The 20,410-nt window shown below is 37.6% G+C and overlaps 1 protein-coding gene across 7 annotated transcripts in view; it reads left to right on the top strand.

Annotated features, from left to right (window-relative positions):
* Relch (RAB11 binding and LisH domain, coiled-coil and HEAT repeat containing) overlaps positions 1-20,410 on the top strand; it is a 94,633-nt gene that overhangs the window by 30,029 nt on the left and 44,194 nt on the right. For all 7 annotated transcript variants that reach the window (XM_032914821.1, XM_032914825.1, XM_032914827.1 and 4 more), the window contains 4 exons: positions 397-696; positions 3,048-3,123; positions 4,132-4,227; positions 12,453-12,565. In XM_032914821.1, the coding sequence (XP_032770712.1) occupies positions 397-696; positions 3,048-3,123; positions 4,132-4,227; positions 12,453-12,565 (585 nt within the window). The remainder of the gene's footprint in view (positions 1-396; positions 697-3,047; positions 3,124-4,131; positions 4,228-12,452; positions 12,566-20,410) is intronic.

The raw sequence follows: 20,410 nt of genomic DNA, 5'->3' as shown, positions 1-20,410 counted from the left end.
AAACTAGGTTGATGTGGTGTTCTTATACTTAAATTTTAACTTACCCAAGTCTTGTCAGTTTCAGTAAAGCAACTCCAAATTAGTGGCATTCATATTTAATCATTCATGATTTCATTTACTTTTTATAATACTAAGTGGGTTTGATGGGGTGATCTCCCTGTTTCAAATGGAGATTTCTCTAGAGCAGGCTTAAAGACCACTGTTCCTCCTCTTGGTTGATGGTTTGCAGCTACACTAGGACTAGGAAGCTTCAATGGCTCTTGTGCAGAAGAGTCCAGTCACTCAACAGTTAGTTGCCTTATTATGTTCTGCTTGTATTCACCCCTTCTCTGGGGCGGATACTATTGTCAAAGCTTTCAAAACTGAAATCGTTCTCTGGGAATTTTCTTTCTTCAGTGAGATGGACATCCTCAAGACTGAACACTTTACCACCCCAGCAGTTGGTGATTCTGTTCAGCCTTCCTTGGCTTGGTCGTCCCCAAAAGATTCTGAAGACAGTAAACAGAGCCCAGTTGTAAATAGTTCGGACCAGGATATTCAAAAAACCAAGGATGTTCATCTTGAAATACCAGATGGAGCTGATTCCTTTATTCCTAAAGAGAAATCATCAGATTCTTTCCCCACAAAGGAAAGAGAAGAGCTGCCACCTTCTTCTGTATCAAGTAAAGCCACGCTCCATTTCGATCAGCCCAATAGGTTAGTGTGCATGCTGGGCTTTGACCCATGTCTTTCATTATTGTGCATTGCCGGGCTGGAAGAGCTTCAGTTCATGTTGCAACACCTTTTGCAGAGTTACAAATTCTTATATTTGACATGCTTAGCACATAGGTAGAATATATATGTCAAAACAGGATAAATAATTATTAAATTATATCAAAGAGAAGAAAACCATACATTAACAAGTTCTGTCTTTGTCAAGTGCATAAGGCTATAAGTAACCTGTAGGTTACTAAGTGCTCTTGGCCTTCCCCTCCATGCTTCTTACCTTTTTTCTCAAAATCAAACTCAGATTTTAGTGCTGCATAGTTGCCTGTGCTATAACAAAACAAGATAAAATAGTTTTGTTCTTAGTCCTTTTTTCTTTATCTGTTTCATTACTAGTAGTGTGCCATTAAGATTCTCTGAAGTAATTCATTAATTCATTTAATTTTTGCTGGCTTGTAGTACTTAAACTCGGGAAGTGAAAGAATTATAAACCATGGCTGCCATTTTTTGTAATCAAACTATTTAGTGGAGAAAACAAAGCATAAATTTTCAATATTTTCAGTTGTAACTTGAAAAAAGTGCTATTAAGGGACTATTTACTAATTTGTTTTTCATGCATAAGTGCCTAATATATATCAACTCACTTAGTCCTATAGTGTACTTTTGGCCACAGACTTGTTTAGCAAAACAGGCACAGTATACCCAACATTGGGATAAAATTTTAAAATCATAGCTAATTTGATTTAGACTTACAGATCCTCAGTATCAGTGAGAAAGACTAGATTTGTTAGTATACGAAGCTTCCCATTCATGAATCACAACCTTCTGTAGCTATCAGATATAGTCGTCTTTGTGTACATGGAGCTCAAAAAATTAGAATAGGGTGTGCAGTGCTAAAAGAGGCTTTTTCTAATGTGGATGAGATAAAAATCATGGAAATGTATATTGTGGTGCTCAGTGGTAATGGCTCTTATAAAGTTCTTCTGCGTAAGAGCATCCATATAGTTCTTTATAGTCTGAAGGTAGATGGTGTTATATTCACTCAGTGGGTCGTAACTGTGTGCCAGGCCATGCTACTAAGAATACACTGTTGAATGAGACACGCTGTAATTCTTTCATGCACAAGCATTACAGTATGAGTGAGAGCCAGTGAAGCAATAAAACTAAAGCGTGAGAAATAAGAGAATAGGTCTTGCTTTGGGAACACATAATCAAAGCACACAACCTAGTTATCAACAGAAGAAATGTCATCTAATGTCAGTTTTGAAGGCTACAAAGAGTTAACTAGGCAAAGAAATCGGAGGATGAGTGGGTAAAGAGAGCATCAGGAATGAAAATAGAAGAAACAGATTTGCAAGAAAACTAAAAGCTCAAAGGTTTATTGGATTTAAAGTGAAGAGAAAGGAATAAGTCCAGTGAAGTTTAGAGAAAGACTAGTCTGTAGTTTTTGGTTTCAACAAGTGAGTAGACTGTGGCCCCTTCCAGATAGAGACTGTGGCAGTACATAAAAGAGCAAGGGTACAAGCAAGCCTTGAGACAGCTCTCTAGCTCTGGAGTCATGGAATTAGTGCAACTTTGTGGTGTCCTACTAAGTACAGGTTTGTTTGCTTTGGGGTTTGGTTGGGGGTTTTTTGTTTGTTTGTTTGATTGTTTGTTTGTTTTGGGGGGTGTTTTTTTAGTTTTAGTTTTGGTCCTGTCTTTGTAGATGGAACATATGAGCAACCCACAGTCAACTTTATGAGTACTATTTAATAAACAATAGTGTTGTAGAAACAAAGATAAACTTGAGTATTCTTATTAACTGTAAAAGTAAGTTAATATTCTATTGCCCCTCCACTGTTTTTCCTTTAAATTACATCAGTAATATTCACTGAACATTGCCTTCTTACATAGTTTTTGGTAGGTTAAAGTTGTGATTATAGATCAGCACAATTGCAGAGCTTTTCAGCTTTCTGTCTTGTTCAACTTTTGTCAGCTTCGCTGAAGCCATGGAGGATGGAGATAGTGTGCATTTTAGATTGCAGAAATATTTTCTGTAATTGTGGATTGCTGTGCCACTTGGTTTGTAATCCACTAACACTTTAAGGGCCAGTCATTTATTTTGCATCAGGCTACTTGCAATAGGCAGTGTTTTTCTGTTATGATTATATCCATCAAGTCTGGCAGCTGAGAGATCTGGGCAACATGAATCTTGGGGATTATTGTAGGGCTGTGAGTGTCCATATGCTGATATGCAGCTTCCTTCCTCCTGAGATAGCAGTGCTAATTCTTGGGTTCATTCTCTCACTCTCTCTTTCTCTCTCTCTCTCTCCTTTCCCTCGACCCCCCATTATTTTTTGTAGGAAATTGTCACCTGCTTTCCACCAAGCACTACTCTCTTTTTGTCGAATGTCAGCAGATAGTCGGTTAGGATCAGAGGTGAGTTCATAGTACAGATTTTATAAGACATCTCTACTTTTTGGGGAGGGTTGTTCATTTGTTTTCTTGCTTATAGGTTTCATATAAAATGTTTATGCTCTGATTTCATCACAGTTGAAAATCTGTTATTTAAAAGTAATTTTTAAAGAAATAGTACCTAAAATTTTAAGCAGTAAGGAAGGCACCTGATTATTGGTTCACTTGTATTCTAGAAAGCTTTATTGTAAAATTAAGTCAGCTTTCTTGGGTCACTCATGATGCATTTCTTCATGCAAGCTGTTGGCATGGTTGTAGCTATTTGGGGATATTTTAAGAGAAAGCTCAAACGAAGAAGCAACCATTGAGGAGCCCGTTTCTGGACTATCCCTTCTTCCCAGAACCGAAACGTAGTGACTCCAGGTCTCACTACTATTTGTTTATAATAGTTTATCACGTTTTAGGTAAATATTTCTTCTTCCTGACATGTAGGATTGTACATGTTTATGCACGTTATAGCATTTAAATACATCAGTGTACAAAGATCCATTGCAATAGGATGATTGACATCTGTCATTTCAGATATTTTTTTGTGTGTTGGACACATTCAGAAATTGTTATCTCTATAAGCTAATTCGTAATACTCAGTTTGTTGTTGATCACCATAGTTACCCTACTGTACAACGCCTCTGCCTGCTAGGATAGATAACTTTTTGTGTTGTTCTTAGCATTTAGGAATATAGCTTAGTATCACTTAATAGCACCCTGGTAGCACTTGCTTAATGTGTGTTAGCCCCAGCATCATAAACATTAGACGGTATCCCTCATACCCAACTTACCTCTGATATTAGCATATTTATTCCATGACTGCCCTTCAGACATGATGTTTCTGGGGCAATCATGTTATTATCGGTATGAATTATAATTCTCAAACATGTGTTTACATCAAGGTGACAAGATCCAAAATATTAACTTTTGCCCACCTTTGTGCACAGAAGTCAATCACAGTCTTTTAACTGTTTGGTTTTCTAGGTGTCTAGGATTGCAGACAGTGAAAAAAGTGTTATGTTAATGCTGGGACGCTGCCTGCCACACATTGTTCCTAATGTGCTGTTGGCAAAAAGAGAGGTAAGACACATGGACGTGTTTTCATCCCAGGAGTCCCATCATGTGGTCCATCTTGGTCATTGTGAAATGTAGTGTTATATTTTTAGTTTGTTAAGTCTGTTACTTGCAATCATATTCTTACTTTTGTGCATGCATCTCTGCTCCTAGAGAATGGTTTTACATCTCTGTCAGGTGAGTTCAGTAAACCTGCATGGGATTCATGGTTTCCAACTTTGCTTAAAGCATTATTACTAGCTTCTGCAGTGCTATTACTGTAGGTCCATTTGTGTGTCATGAATGTAGACCTTTTCATATTACCAAACACTAATTTATTTTTTTTCTGTTCTTCTGATGCTTTTGCTATATCTACAAAAGTTGACACTCATTGAAAATTAACCAAGATGAATAACTAATAATATAACTTCTCTCTAGATGTATTTGTAACTGCCTGTTACGTTAGTTTTATTATATTTGTTTGACAATAAATTATTTTATGATAGGACAGTGGTGATAGTAATTAAGATAACCTTTTAAGGTTCCTTTTAAAGGTTTTTTTGTATTTACATTCTTGACAGATGCTTTAAATATCCTGGATACAAGTACATGTTAGTACATGCTACCTAGACCATGAGCCCAGAACATATTAGGAAGTTATCTTTATAGTTATAAATTATTATTACACATTTATATATTTATCCATTAAAGATTAAAATGTTTTTGTATTATCGTGTCAATGTTTACCACTTAATCACGGGACCTACAGTATGATAGGTACATAACGCATTGGCAAAACCCATTTAAAGCTGACCTTAGTTATCTACTTAAACAAAAGAAATTTATACTGATCCTCAAGAAAGGATATTAGGGTTTTAAAGGTTTACATCCTTATAGGTATTTTTAATTTTTAAATAAATTAAAACTATTTTTGCATTGAGCTGTATTTTATCTAGTTTAAAATGATTATAAGATAATACTATGTATGGAAGTTTTCTAGATCTTGAAGGATCAGTGTCCAATTTCAGATTGTTTTGCAGTTTTGCCTGGCAGGGTGGTGTTTGAGCTTTCCCCTTCTCGGCTTGTAATGTTGTCCGTGTTATGAATCACTGTTTGCATCCCACTGTCCTTCCTCAGTAGTCTTTACATGTTACCAAGCCTGATTCTTACAAGATCAGTTTTGCCTATTTTATTTCCCATATTAATTAGAAAACACTTCTATAACTAAAATCTGATTGTACTGCATGAAGTATTTATAAATATGCATCATCAATAATCAGACTGTGTGTGTGTGTGTGTGTGTGTGTGTGTGTGTGTGTGTGTGTGTGTGTACACTTGTCTGGCTGATTTTAAATTTTTTTATGTTTGAAAACTATTGAATGTTCTTGTAGGTTCATGAAGAACTGATCCTATTCTCTGTATAATTATTTTTATCTTGTTCCACTCAATTAAAAGTTGTAGCTTCTCAAGATGAGGTTAGTAAACAGTAAGGTGAATATCAGCTTGGCTTAAACGAATCCTTGGGTTTAGAAGGACAGAATCTTAGAGCATGCGCTTAGCACCCATGACACTCAGGTTCAATCCCTAGTGCCACCAGAGGGAAGAAGAGAGGCAAACCTTATCTCATTCTATCCTTGACACTGACTTCATTTTTATATTTCACCCATTTAAGTCTTAAATTTTAAAGAGCTCTTATGATTAAAAGATTGGTATTTGGAGTTTATTTTCCAAATTTTGTGTATTTTTTTTCAGCATAAGCAGAGTTTAAAACTTTAGTCAATTATTGATTATAAAAATCTGATTATATTACATTACATTAGAGATAGGGTTTAAGACTTTTGTAAGCAATACATATTAACATGGATTAACCTTTTTCAAGTAACAAAAGGTAGACAACACAAACCCGTTTTCCCCGTTCCACATATAATTTTACTAACTTCTAATATATTTTCCAAGTCCTTCGGTCATTTTTAACTAGACTGTCTTCATATGTTTTAGCTTTAACAGTATAAGTCTTCATATATTCTGGATATGAAATCCTTATCACATATAACCTGAAATCATTTTATAGTCTAACCTCTTTTATTAAGATTATTGAACCAACAAAACTCAGGGTTTGTAGGATAGATATTTGAAATACCTTATAAGCTATGTGACTTTATCTAGAACATGATAAATTTGTTGAAAGCTTGACATTAATAAACACGTAATATTGCATTAAAAAAAAAAGATTATTGAGCTGACATATGTTCAAGAGAAAAAATTTTGCGTATTGAAGGCCTTTGCCACTGCTGTTGACAATCAGCTGGCCATAGATTGTTTAGGTCTAGAATCACACACACACACACACACACACACATATACACACACACATACATACACACATACATACACACACACACACATCCATCATCCTTAAGCCACTCGCACACTGGCACACTGTTTTGATTACTCTAGTTTTTAGTAAGGTTAAGTAAGTAGAATATCTGAGTCTTCTAGTTTTACCTGTTTCAATATCACTTGGTTATTTGAGGACCCTTGTATCTATGTATTTTAATGCTTAGCTTCCTTTTCTGTACAAACAGGTTGTGAGGATTTTGAAAGAAATTATACTGAATCTGGAACTCACTCTGTAGACCCAGGGTTTCAAATTCAGAGACCCACCTTCCTTTGCCTCCCAGGTAGCGGGATTAAAGGCGCCCTCCATCCCTGCTCAGCTTCTCCTCCACATCAGCTTTAACTGCTTTCACTACATCTCTCCTCAGCATTTACTCTTTTGGTTGGTGTTACAAATGGGAATGTTTTGTTACATTTTATTTTAGATTATTCATTGCTAACGTATAGAAATTGGAAACCTGAATACCCTTTACTTATTCCTGTGTTTTAAGTATTCTGTGTAGGATTAGGAGTAAGTTTTGAATGGCAGTCATTAGGAAGCAGAAACACATTTGTGAATGGTCTTCTATGGGCAGAGATGCTCTCAGGCCCTCTCTGCCTTTAAGTATTACAAGAGTGTGGGATTCTATTTTAATTCTCATTACCAGGTTGAGGAAATTTTCTCGTGAGTTTTTTCTTTTCTTTTTTTTTTTTTTTTTTTCCAATCAGGAAAAGCATTAAATTTGGTCTTGTGCTTTTTTCATATGTATGAATATGATACTGATTTTTCCTCTTTGTTCTGTATTTGTTGTATATTGGTTTTATGTTTATTCTTAAGTTGCTGGAGTATAGCTCTTTGTGGTTAATAATCTTTTAAATGTACCATTGATTGGATTAGTATTTTGTTGGACATGTTTATGCTTGTATTAATAAGAGACACTGGTCTATAGCTTTTAGTGTTCTACTGTTGTTTGGGAATCAGGCTAGGATATCTTCATAGAATGCGTTAGGGACTAACTGTGCTCTGTCCCCTCACCTCCTCCATATTAGTTTAAGTAGGCTTGATGCTGAAAAGTCTCTGATGCTGGACTTTCTTAGTTTGGAAATTTTTGGTTACTTTTTGAAACTCTACTGCTTCATGACCCTCTCCACAACATCTTAACATTCATTTTGTTTCAGAACCTTTTTAGATTCCTATCCCCTCCTTATCTAGTACAAATGCACATTATTTTTTCAAACTTTCAAAGGGAGGCTAGAAAGATAGCTAAACAGCTGAAGAGTACTTGCTGCTCTTTCCCACACCCAGTTCAGTTTGCAGCACCCACACAAGGTGCTTCACAGCCTTCTGAATCTCCAACTCCAGGGACTCCACCTCCAGGCTTCTGGGTATACACACACACACATACACACACACACACCACCCCCATGCACACACCCCTGACATATGCTCATTCAGATATAAAAAGGTTTTAAAAGTTTAAAAAAAATTTAAGATTTTTGTTCCTTTGACGTATGGGCACAGAGTTGGAATGATGGCTCAGTGAATAAAGTGATTTCCTTATAAACCTGACAACCTGATTTATGGTGCCTTGGACCAATTTGAGAACCAGACATAGAGCTGGTGATTCTGGCTCATGCCTTTAATCCCAGCAGGCAGGAGGCAGATCTGTGTTCAAGGTCAACCTGGTCTACAGACTGACTTCTAGGACAGCCAGGGCTATACAGAGAAACCCTCTCTCTGACTTCATGTGGTTGTGGTGAGGAGTGGAATGATGGGGGTGGTGGGGTGGCAGTTGCTGTACATGTGACTATAATCTCATTCTTATGGAGAGATAAGAAGTAGAGACAAGAAAATCACCAGAAACGTATGGCTCCCTTCAGCGGTGAGTGAGGCACTGTCTCATGGGTGGTAATACCAGAAGTTGTCCTCTGGCTTCCACACTTGTACTATGGCAAGTTACAAACACACGTACTCATACACACAAAGACAGACAAACAGATACAGAGATTAAGGGGCTTGTTTGACAAAAGAGCAGGAGGATCAGAGTTTGGATCCCCTTGAATAAAAACCAAGCCTTGGAAGGCAGAGACATGTGACACAACGAGATCTCTGAAGTAAACTGGCCATATGGTCAAACTGACTTTGATCGAGACACCCTACCCCAGCAATTAAGGAAGATACCATACATCAGTTTTGGGATACAGACATGCCCCACATACATACACATGAAATGAAAATGGGTGATTGGAAAAACATAGGGGGGAATCACCTTTTAGATTTAATGTTCTTACAGTTATAATTACCATAAATATTTTTCTTACTTTTCCAACAAAAAGAGAACATTGAGTAAAATATATTTTAATAATATAGACTAAATATTCATCCAAGCATACAATATGTAGGAAGAGGATACAGGAAATGGAAGAGAGCATTAGTTTTGGGTTGATTATTGTTGTTGTTGTTGTTGTTAATCATTCCATCTGTCTAAATCTCAAATGTTATTCCATTTCCCAGTTGCCCCTCCACAAACCCCACATCCCACAACCTCCCTCTCCCCCCTGCCCTATGCCTCTATGAGGGTGATTCCCAACCCACCTACCCTTTCTCGCTCCACCCCTCCAGCATCCCCCTACACTGGGGCATCAAACCTCTACAGGACCAAGGGCCTTCCCTCCCATTGATGTCAGACAGGGCCATTCACTGCTATCTATGTATCTGGAACCATCCCTCCAGATACACTCCTTGGTTGGTGGTCTAGTCCCTGGGAGTACTGGGTGGTCCGAACAGCTGATGTGGTTCTTCCTGTGGAGTTGCAATCCCCCTCTGCTCCTCCGGTCCTTCCACCAGTTCTCCCACCAGGGTCCCTGAGCTCAGTCTGATGGTTGGCTCCAAGTATCCACATCTGCATTGTTCAGTTGCTGGGTGAACCTCCCAAGGAGCAGCCACACCAAGTTCCTCTCAGCAGATGTCTCTGGAAACCAACAGTGTCAGGTTTAGTATCTATAGACATGATTGACCCCCCAGGTGGAGCAGTCCCTAAATGGCCCTTCCTTCAGTCTCTGCTCTATTTTTTTTTGCCCCTGTTCTTCCTTGGGACAGGATCATTTCTAGGTTAAAACTTTGAGATGGGTGGGGGGCCCCATCCCTTGACCAGGAACCATGCCTATCTGTTGGAGGTATTCTCTACAGGTTCTATCTCCACTTCGCTGCTAAAAATCATCCCTGTTAGGTCCTGGGAGCCTCTCCTTAACCTGGCATCTGGGACACTACAGTGACAATCCCCAGTTCCTCACTTCACCCTACATATTTTTATTTGATTTCCTTTCCCTCTGTACCTCTCTCCTGTCCTGTCCAGTACCTGATACTGCACCCCTTTTTCCTCTATTCCTCCCAGGTTCCCATCCCCACCCCATCCCTGCCTCCCTCTACCTCCCGCAATCATCCAGGACTGGAAAAAGCATCCAAATCCTTCCTCCTAAGTTCCATATGGTCTGTGGATTCTGTCATGGGCATTGTGAGCTTTTGGGCTAATATCCACGTATCAGTGAATACATCCCATGTGTGTTATTTTTTGTCTGGGTTACCTCACTCAGGATGATATTTTCTAGTTCTGTCCACTTGCCTGTGAATTTCATGAGGTCATTGTTTTTAATAGCTGAGTAGTACTCTACTGGGTAAATATATCACCTTTTCTGTATTTGTTTTTATGTTGAGGGACACCTGGGTTCTTTCGAGCTTCTGGCTATTATAAATAAGGTTGCTATAAACATAGTGGAGCCGTGTCCTTATTATGTGTTGGAGTGTCTTTCAGGTATATGCCCAGGAATGGTATAGCTGGGTCTTCAAGTACTACTACTTCCAATGTTCTCAGGAACCTCCAGGTTGATTTCCAGAGTGGTTGTACCAGCTTGCAAACCCATCAAGGAGGAGTGTTCCTCTTTCTCCACATCCTCGCCAGCATCTGCTGTCAGCTCCATTTTTGATCTTTTTGTTGTTAGAGGTGGAATTATGTTTGTTTGTTTCTTCTTTTGGGTTTGTTGTGAAAAGATTAATTTCTTCCTTTTTCATGTGTGTTTTGTATTATCCTCTGTAGGGCTGTATTAGTGGAAAGATATTGTATAAATTTGGTTTTGTCATGGAATATCTTGGTTTCTCCATCTGTGTTGATTGAGAATTTTGCTGGCATTCATAGTAGCCTGGGCTGGCATTTGTGTTCTCTTTGGGTCTGTATGACATCTGTCCAGGATCTTCTAGCTTCATAGTTTCTGTTGAGAAGTCTGCTGTAATTCTAATAGGTCTGTCTTTATTTGTTACTTGAACTTTTTCCTTTACTGATTTTAATATTCTTTTTTTGCTTTGTGCATTTGATGTTTTTACTATTATGTGATGAGAGGAATTTCTTTTCTGGTCCAATCTATTTGGAGTTCTGTAGACTTCTTGTACGTTTATGGGCATTTCTTTCTTAAAGTTAGGGAAGTTTTCTTTTATGATTTTGTTGAAGATATTTACTGGCCCTTTAAGTTACTATTTCTGCCACTTTTCAGCTGCTCTTTAATCTTAAGAGCCACATGGGCTTCTAGTAAGAATGACTATTAGACTTTTTACTCCTTATATTTCTTTGTCATTCCTCTTAGCTAGATTTTATAACTTCAAATTTAAAATGTATATTAGCTAATTAAAATTTAATATGAAGTATTAAAAACTTTGAAATAAAATAAAGAACTTTTAGTCATTAAGATGCAATCCCAAATCTAAAAATTGTGTCATCTACTTCTAAGGAAGCAGTTTAATACCTAAAACATGCTTCTATTACAGCATAAGTGTTAGCATTATTTTCTTTGCCTATAAGCTGTTACCTTAGTTTAAATTTGCTGACACTTTGGGGCAGATATTTAGATAAATGGGAAAGAGTCTTCTCTCCATATCACAGTATATTTTAGTGACTTCTTTAAAATGCTTATATTTCAAAGTATTTTTCTCCAAAATTATCTTTTCTCTTTTAAACTTTTTTCCCTCCATGAAACTTCAAAATCAACTCAAATGAGAAGCATAATATATTCAGGGTTCAGAATGTTGTCTAAATGAAAATGTGAAACAACCTTAATTTCATACATTTCTAGGGAGGAAAAATGGCAGTTACTTTCCTAAAAACTGTTTATTTTATTTCTACATGTTGACTGTGTAGTGAAGTATAGTTTAACGTCAAATATTTCACTGACCTGCACCAATAGCCCAGAAATAGTCTTTTTAATTAGGCCATTATTAAATGTAAAGGGCACAAAATATTGAGTTATATCTAATCTTAAGAGAAGCATATTGTAGTGTGGAAAGGAATTTTTGTCATTTTGTTTGGAAAAATGTTTTGTTAGTTTGATTTTTGTTTTCCTGTCTTTGTTTTTGACTTGGGATTTTATTGTTGTTGTGGGGGGTAGTATATGTGGTTCTTAGTAGAGGTCAGAACCTTACTCATACACATATAAGCTTAGCACTGACGTGAATATCCAGTCCCAGGAAAAAGTTTTGTTTTGTTCATTTTTCTTTTTCTTTTTTTTAATTTTTGAAGCTTTAAAAGATAGTGAACTTCGCTGTAAGAATTAAAGTATCAGTTTGTCACATGGTAGGATATTAATTTAGTTAAATAGCCTAGTGGAGCCTTGGACAATACTGGATAAGAAAATAAAGTTAGTTAGTTAAATCTTAAGAACCTTTTATTACACTGTAATTTATCCTCCTGCATAAACAACATATACATTTTTATATTGATACTCTTGATTTTTTGAGGTTTAAAGTTCGTTTTAAGGATATTCTGGAAGAAAAAATAGAATATATTTCAATGTATTTTTATTTGAATTTCTCCACCCTCATATTTCTTTAGGAGTTGATTCCTCTCATATTGTGTACAGCATGCCTACACCCTGAGCCTAAAGAAAGAGATCAGCTCCTCCATATACTCTTCAACTTGATCAAGAGGCCAGATGATGAACAAAGGTGGGTTTACTGCTTCAGGGATAATAACCAAAAAAAAAAAAAAAAAAAAAAACAAATGCAACGCTGACATACTGGATTTTCTTAAATGAGCACCATATTTAGTGATTTAATCTCCAGGCCTTTTTCTCTTCCCAATATCAATTTCAGTGTGCTGGAGCTTTCCTGTTGTATCGTGGACATGACTTCAATAGTGTTGTCATCCAGTTAGCTTTCCTTCTATTCACCTCTTTTTTTGAAAAGGAGCCTGTAATTTGTTCCAACAAATAAACAGATAATAGGGAAATCATTCTGAGAAGTTAAGCCTCTGGAAATAAAGAAATTCATGAAGTAGAAATAGTTATGAAAAATATGTTCAAACCCTGTTGAGAGCCCCTATACTGTAATTACTGACAATTAAGTCTTTGTAAAATGAATCTGTACCTTGTTCTTTAATGGTTAATTCCTCCTGGTCTCTAGATCCATGTAAGTACTGAAGGATATTACCACAGCTATCTTATATTCTTATCTGGAAATTCTGTGAATTAGAATCTATTAATACACTTTTCTCATTTCTAAAGAGAGACATTAAGTTATAGTTGAGACTTCATTATAAAGAGACAGACCAAGCAGTACAAACCTTGCTACTGTTCTTCCGGATAGTATAGGTGAGTCAGCTCTTCCTTCATCTACAAAGTGCAAGAAGCTGTAGTTAGGTGACATGGAGAAAATTGACCCCACTCGGTAATCACTCAAGCATTCTAGTATCCTTAGATAGGAACCTAGTCTTATCTACCAACATGTCTGAGCTGCTTCTTCAGATTTTCCTTGGTTTTTTTTTTTTTTTTTTTTTTTTTTTTTTGCTCCAACAGAAATCCAACAGAAAGCAGGTGATTCGTTTCTTTAAAAGACTTTATGGTTTGAAGTATCAAGTGGTTGGCATTTCAAAATATTTCTTTCAATTTGGAATTTTCTATGAAGACTTAAACTACTTGGAGGTAGGGAGTAAAGTATAAGCAGTAAGCATTTGTGAGAAAGATGTACTTGGGAAATAGATGTCCCCAAATGAAGCTAGACTAGGAAAACCACTAAATGACCCTTCAAAGAGAGGATGAGCTGCCTTTTTGAGTGTGTGGAAGGCACTGAGTCAGACAACCATTATTTATGTAAGGAAACTGGTTGCTTCTGCCCTCCTTTCATCTGCAGTCCAAGATCCTTGCCAGTAAGAAGAACTAGACAAAAAGAAAGGTGCAAGTGGCATCATTTTGACCAAATTATGTGATCTTTGGTAAGTCCTATAAGCCTATAAGAAAAGCCAGAAAGCACTCAAGAAAGTGTACAACTAACCTCATTTGAATGAATTTGCAAGCCATCTCAAATGTTTTTAATAACATAAATTCTCATTGTGGAGAAAATAAGTGGCAGCAATGCTAGCTATCACATGACTAATCCCATACTCAGGAGATAGAGGCATGTGGTTCCATTAGTTTGGGACCAACCTGGTCTACATAGTGAGTCCCATTAGGGCTTTATAGAGAGACCCTGTCTCAAAATGAGAAAAAAGAAAACCAAATACTAAAAAAAAGCAATCCTAGATTCAGTATAGCACATAACACTAAGTATTTCCTATACCTAAAGTATCTCAGGAATAAGCTATTGTATAGCCTCTTCTGCCTCTCAAAGCAAGTCAAACAAAGTTGGAATAGTTTGTTCTTAGACAAGCAGCATGATATGCACCCACTGATAAGTGGATATTAGCCTAAAAGCTCAGATTCCCCAAGATACAATCCACAGACCACATGAAGCTCAAGAAGAAGGACAACCAAAATGGGGGTGCTTCAGTCCTTAGAAGGAGGAACAAAAATATTCGTAGGAGGAAATATAGAGACAAAGTTTAGAACAGAGACTGAAGAAATGGCCATTCAGAGTCTGCCCCACCTGGGGATCCAGCCCATATACATACAGCTACCAAACCTAGACAATATTGCTAATGCCAAGAAGTACATGCTGACAGGAGCCTGATATAGCTGTCTCCTGAGAGACTTTGCCAGAGCATGACAAATACAGAGGTGGATGCTAGCAGGAAACCATTGAACTGAGAACAGGGTCCCCATTGGAGGAGTTAGAGAAAGGATTGAAGGAGGTGAAGCGTCTTGCAAAACAACAATACCAACCAACCAGATATTCCAGGAATTAAACCACTACCTAAAGAGTACACATGGTCAGACCCATGGCTCAAGCTGCATATGTAGCAGAGGATGGCCTTGTTGGGCACCAAAGGAAGGAGAAGCCCCTGGTTCTGCCAAGGCTGTACCCACTCCCACCCCCAGTGTAGGGGAATATCAATAGGGAGGCAGGAAGGGGTGGGTGGTTGGGTGGGGGAAAGGGGAGAACATTTCAAATGTAAATAAAAAAATCAAATAAAAAAAGAGAAAAAAGTTCACTATACTGTAAGCATAGCAGTGATCCTGAAAATTCACAATATATATGAGCATAGTACAATTGAAGGATACATCTATGAAATATCAATGAAATTAATCCTTATCAAGTGTACTACAGTGAGACAGATACATGTGTGAAAATGTAGAAATATTTATAAACATTATTTGGTATACTTTTTAATTTAAATTTTTTTCATTTATTTACATTCCAGTCATTGTCCCCCCTTTGTGCCCCCTCCCACAGTTTCTCACCCCATTCCTCCTCCCATTGGCTCTGAGAGGGACCCATTGGACCTCCATGCTCCCGGGTGCCTCAAGGCCCTCAAGGATTAAACGCAGGCCAGACCAGGTGCCTCTGTTACAAATGTTCCAGCAGCTCCAGCGGCCTCAGACCAGCCTCTGTAGTTAGGAGCTCAGTCTCTGGGAGCTCCAAGTGGTCTGGGTTAGTTGAGACTGCTGGTCTTCCTGTGGAGTTGCTCTCCCTTTCAGCTTCTTCAGTCCTTCCCCTAATTCTATCATCAGGGTCCCTGACTTCAGTTCAGTGGCTCAGTGTATCTGCCTCTGTCTCAGTCAGCTGCTGGTAGGGCCTCTCTGAGGACAGCCATGCCAGGCTCCAGTCTGTAAGCATATCATAGCATAATAATGTCAGGCCTTGGTGCCTCCTCCTGAGATGGATCCAAAGTTGGTCCAGTCATTAGACCTCCTTTCCTTCAGTCTCTTCTCCATTTTTGTCCCCGCAGTTCTTTTAGACAGGAACAATTCTGGTTCAGGAATTTTGACTGTGAGTTAGTAACCCCATCCTTCTACTTGAAGCCCTGATGTGAACCCTTCGAGTTCTCTTTCCCTAATGTTGGGCATTTTGGCTAAGGTCACCCACATGAGTCCTGAGACTATCTCACCTCAGGTCTGGTACTCTTTAGATGGTCCCTCCACCTCCCACCCCCTGAGGGCGCTCATTTCTATTTATTCTCTTGAACCTCTGTGCATCTCTCCTGCCCCCCCCATCTAATCCTGTTCCCCTTTTCTCCTCCCTGTCCCCTCTTCCTCCCAGATCCCTCCCTCCTTCCCTTTACCTCCCATAGTTGTTTCCTTGCCCCTTCTATGTGGGATTGAAAGCTCCTCACTTAGGCATTTCTGCTTGTTATACTTCTTATGGTCTGTAGGTATTCTGTACTTTTTGGCTAATATCCATTTATCAGTGAGTATGTACCATGCATATCCTTGGGTCTGAGTTACCTCACTCAGGATATTTTTTAGTACCATCCATTTGCCTGCAAAATTCATGATGTTCTCATTTTTAATAGCTTAATAGTATTCCATTGTGTAAATGAACCACATTTATTGGATCCGTTCTTCAGTTGAGGGACATCTACGTTGTTTCCAGCTTCTGGCTATTCAAGTAAGGTTACTATGAACATGGTGGAGCACATGTCCTTGTGGTATGGTGGTGCATCTTTTGGGTATATGCCCAAGAGTGGTATAACTTGGTCTTCAGATAAAACAATTTCCAATTTTCTCAGGAACCACCAGATTGATTTCCAGAGTAGTTGTACCAGTCTGTAATCCCATCAACAATGGAGGAGTGTTCCTCTTTCTCCACATCCTCACCAGCATGTGCTGTCTCTTGAGTTTTTGATCTTAGTCATTCTGATGGTGTGCAGTGGAATCTCAGGGTTGTTTTAATATACATTTTTCTGGTGAGTAAGGACTTTGAACATTTCTTTTAAGTGCTTCTTGGCCATTCTAGATTCTTGTGTTTTGAATTCTGTTTAGCTCTATACCCCACTTTTTAATTGTTATTTGGTTTTTTTGGAGGTTAGCTTCTTGAGTTCTTTATATATTTTGGATATTAGTCCTCTGTCAGATGTAGCATTAGTCAAGGTTTTTTCCGAATCTGCAAGTTGCCGATTTGTCCTATTGACAGTGTCTTTTGCCTTACAGAAGTGAGGTCCCATTTATCAATTGTTGATCTTAGAGCCAAATTCATTGATGTTCTGTTCAGAAAATTTTCCCCTGTACCAATGAGTTTGAAGCTCTTTCCCACTTTCTCTTCTATTACATTAATATATCTGGTTTTATGTTGAGGTCTTTGATCCACTTGGACTTGACCTTTGTGAAAGGTGGTAAATATTTTCATTCTCCTACATACAGACCTCCAATTAGTGCCAGCACTATTTATTGAAGATGCTTTCTTTTTTCCACTGTATGTTTTTGGCTTCTTTGTCAAGGATCAAGTGTCCATAGGTATATATGTTTAGTTCTGGGTCTCCAATTCTATCCCGTAACCAGAAAGGAACCCAAAGAAATCAAGTCTTAGAAAGAAAAGTCTAGAATAACAAGATAGCAGAAAGAAGAGTAAAATATGCAAGTTTTTCAAATTTACAGTAATACTAAAAAGTGAGCATATGTTGTAAATGATAAATTAAAATATCAGTAAACTACTGATATTTTATCTGGCCTCTTGCAGGACTGAAGAACTGTTTGCTCAGACATCTGTTTTTAACAATTTCACAGAACTCTTCAATAGTAGTTCATAATATACAGTGGTGGACAGAGTGTAAATGTACATGTTCCTCTAAAGCGAGTATATCAAATATCTTGAAAGACATCAGAGTCTCTAAAAGGCATGAGTTTATCAGCAGTGTGATAACCTTGAGAGCCAAGTGGCCCATTTACTATTTCACTCCGTATAATTTTATAGAAGTTCATATAAAAAGCCTAGCAATTCCTCAAAATGTTGCTTTCATTTAGACATTCCCATTATAATCACTTTTCATGAACGTAGCCATCAATGCATTTATCCATCCTTCTTTGACTCAGCTCAAAGTAGGTAGGTTATCATCTCTCAAAGTTGGTTTCAGTCAGCTCCTCGATGGTGAAATCCAGTTTCCCTTTCACTATAAAAGGCTTTAACTCGGGGCTGGAGAGATAGCTCAGAGGTTAAGAGCACTGTCTGCTCTTCCAGAGGTCCTGAGTTCAATTCCCAGCAACCACATGGTGACTCACAACCATCTATAATCAGGTCTGGTGCCCTCTTCTGGCCTGCAAGCATACATGCAGGCAGAAAGCTGTATGATGTATACATAATAAATAAATAAATAAATGTTTTTTAAAAAAGGCTTTAACTCCGAAGTTATGTACAAATGAATAAAGGAGTCATTACTCAGTGTATTGAATAAACAGGGAATCTCTACAGTGTTTTCATTCTGTTTCCAGTGACCCCTGTTGAGTTTATGGATTTATGAATTAATTACCTGAGAGCATCTACTTCATAGTATCTTTGCTTTTATTCTTCATGCTTTCTCTTAGGAATTCCCATTTTTCCTACATAGATGAGCATGATATGGCTTCATAATAATTAGTATTTATAAAAATGCTGCATGAATATTTGCATCACTGATTTATCATTAAACCAGTTGCTATGAGAGGAGTACAGTTTTTAGGCCACAATCAATAAATAAGAAAGAAATAGAAGTTTCTCTTCTTCTAAAGCAATTGTTCTCAATCTTTCTAATGCTGCATGTGACTCTTCCAACCATGAAACAATTTTGATGCTACTTCGTAACTTTAATTTTGCTACTGTTATAAGCTTATAAGTATCTGGCACATAAGATATCTAATATGTGTCCCTTGAGAAAGGGTACATTAACCACAAATGGGGTCACAACCCACAGGTTGAGAACCACTGATCTAAACGGTGATTTGATTGCTAGTCATACATACAAAATTTATACCCTAAAACAGAAGCTATGAAAAGCTCATATTTCCAATTGTAGGAGAGGACCTACTTTGGTCTTACAACAGCTAGCCAATCTGTAAATTTGGCTCTTTGTCAGAATCTAACAGAGTTTAGCATCTTTATCTTTCCTGATCTTCTCAAGATTATTGAGAAAAGAAGCCATTTTAGTTGTCAGAGTCCCTGAGGAAGATCAGGAGCAAGTTCACTGGCTACAGTATTTCCAAAACTTTATTGCCCATCACAAGCGTACTTGAGTGACGCTACGTAGGTTCCTCAGGTTCACACCAGCTTCTGAGGGAATCAGATCTGTTCTTTCAACATCCATCAAGTGGGAACTCTGCAGCAATGGATGGGGACACAGCCAAAGTCAGGTGACATTAGCAGCCTGCACTAAACAAGCAGGGATGAGGAAATTAGATCACTGGGGATACTATTCAGTTTCAATGTTTTCTGAAGACAATTTGGTGATCTTATACAGGAAAGTGCATATCTCATTTTCTTCTTTAAAAAAATTGTCTTTCCCTGTCTTGGTAACTTAATACTTTCTTTGAATTTGTAGTCTTAACTTTGCAAGGCAGAATTTAAACCTAACTACTGCCACCTGGTGGCAGGAACTAAGCATCAGTGTCTACTGTTTTATCTTGCAGAAAAACAACTTTTTATTTTAAAAAAGACTAATAAATTAACAATCATCAATATTATATAAATGACAAGTAGATAGGAATGTTTGTTAGCATTTGTTTGATTGATAAATAACCACTTGTTACTTTTCTTTAGTTAATTAATCTCAGATTGATTTAACAATATCCCAGTAAAACTTAATTTACACTTCATGATGGTGCTTTCTTTAGTTCTTTGACAATAACCATAAATAATACTATATTTCTAGCTAAGTCATTTGCTTAATCAGTTTAATTTTTCACTGTATAGCCTACTTCTGGTGCTATGAATCCTTATCCATCTGGCCATTTCAGAGTTATCACTTTTTCCTATTGATGTTTGAATGTGGTTAGTATAGTAATAATACATGATTTCATGATTTCAATCTCTGTACATGTATATCATGAAGAAATATTTTAAATGCTTAAAATGTGTGTGCCCATGAACATGACCACTGTCTGGGGGTGCTTACACATGAGCCAGAGGGAAACTTGGTTATTTTCCTCAGGCATCATCCGCCATTTTAATTTTGTTGGCACTAATGATTGAGCCCATAGACTCGAGTGATAGTCAGATGCTCTACCACTAACGTATAGCTCCAGGCCTGACCCTTAAAACATAATCCTCTGGGGGTCTAGAGGAGAACAGGCTAGGCTGACTAGCCAGAGAGCACACAGACTGTGCTGTCTGCCTCCCCTGAACTGAGCCTATAAGTGCGCCCTGTCATCCCTAGATTTTTCTTTCATTTTCTGAGAAAATTGAATAACCGCAATTATCAAACATTTATGGATCATATACATGTATGTATCTAGTTAGTACCAGTTATTTGAAGTTTCTTATGAGGAAGCAAGTGACAGAATTTCTTGTTATATTTCCTGTTATTCCCTTTAGTTTACCTGACTTCCTAAGGTGGGGGGGGGGGCGGGATGGAAAAATCAAAAAGAAACTGAGAATTAAAACAGAGAGTGATAAAGGCATTAACTTGACCAGTTGGGGAAACAGTAATAAGTATACCTAGAATTGATAAAT

Source organism: Rattus rattus, chromosome 10, assembly GCF_011064425.1.
Source record: "Rattus rattus isolate New Zealand chromosome 10, Rrattus_CSIRO_v1, whole genome shotgun sequence".
In the NCBI taxonomy this organism is placed as follows: Eukaryota; Metazoa; Chordata; class Mammalia; order Rodentia; family Muridae; genus Rattus; species Rattus rattus.
This window is presented reverse-complemented; position numbering and strand designations above follow the sequence as displayed.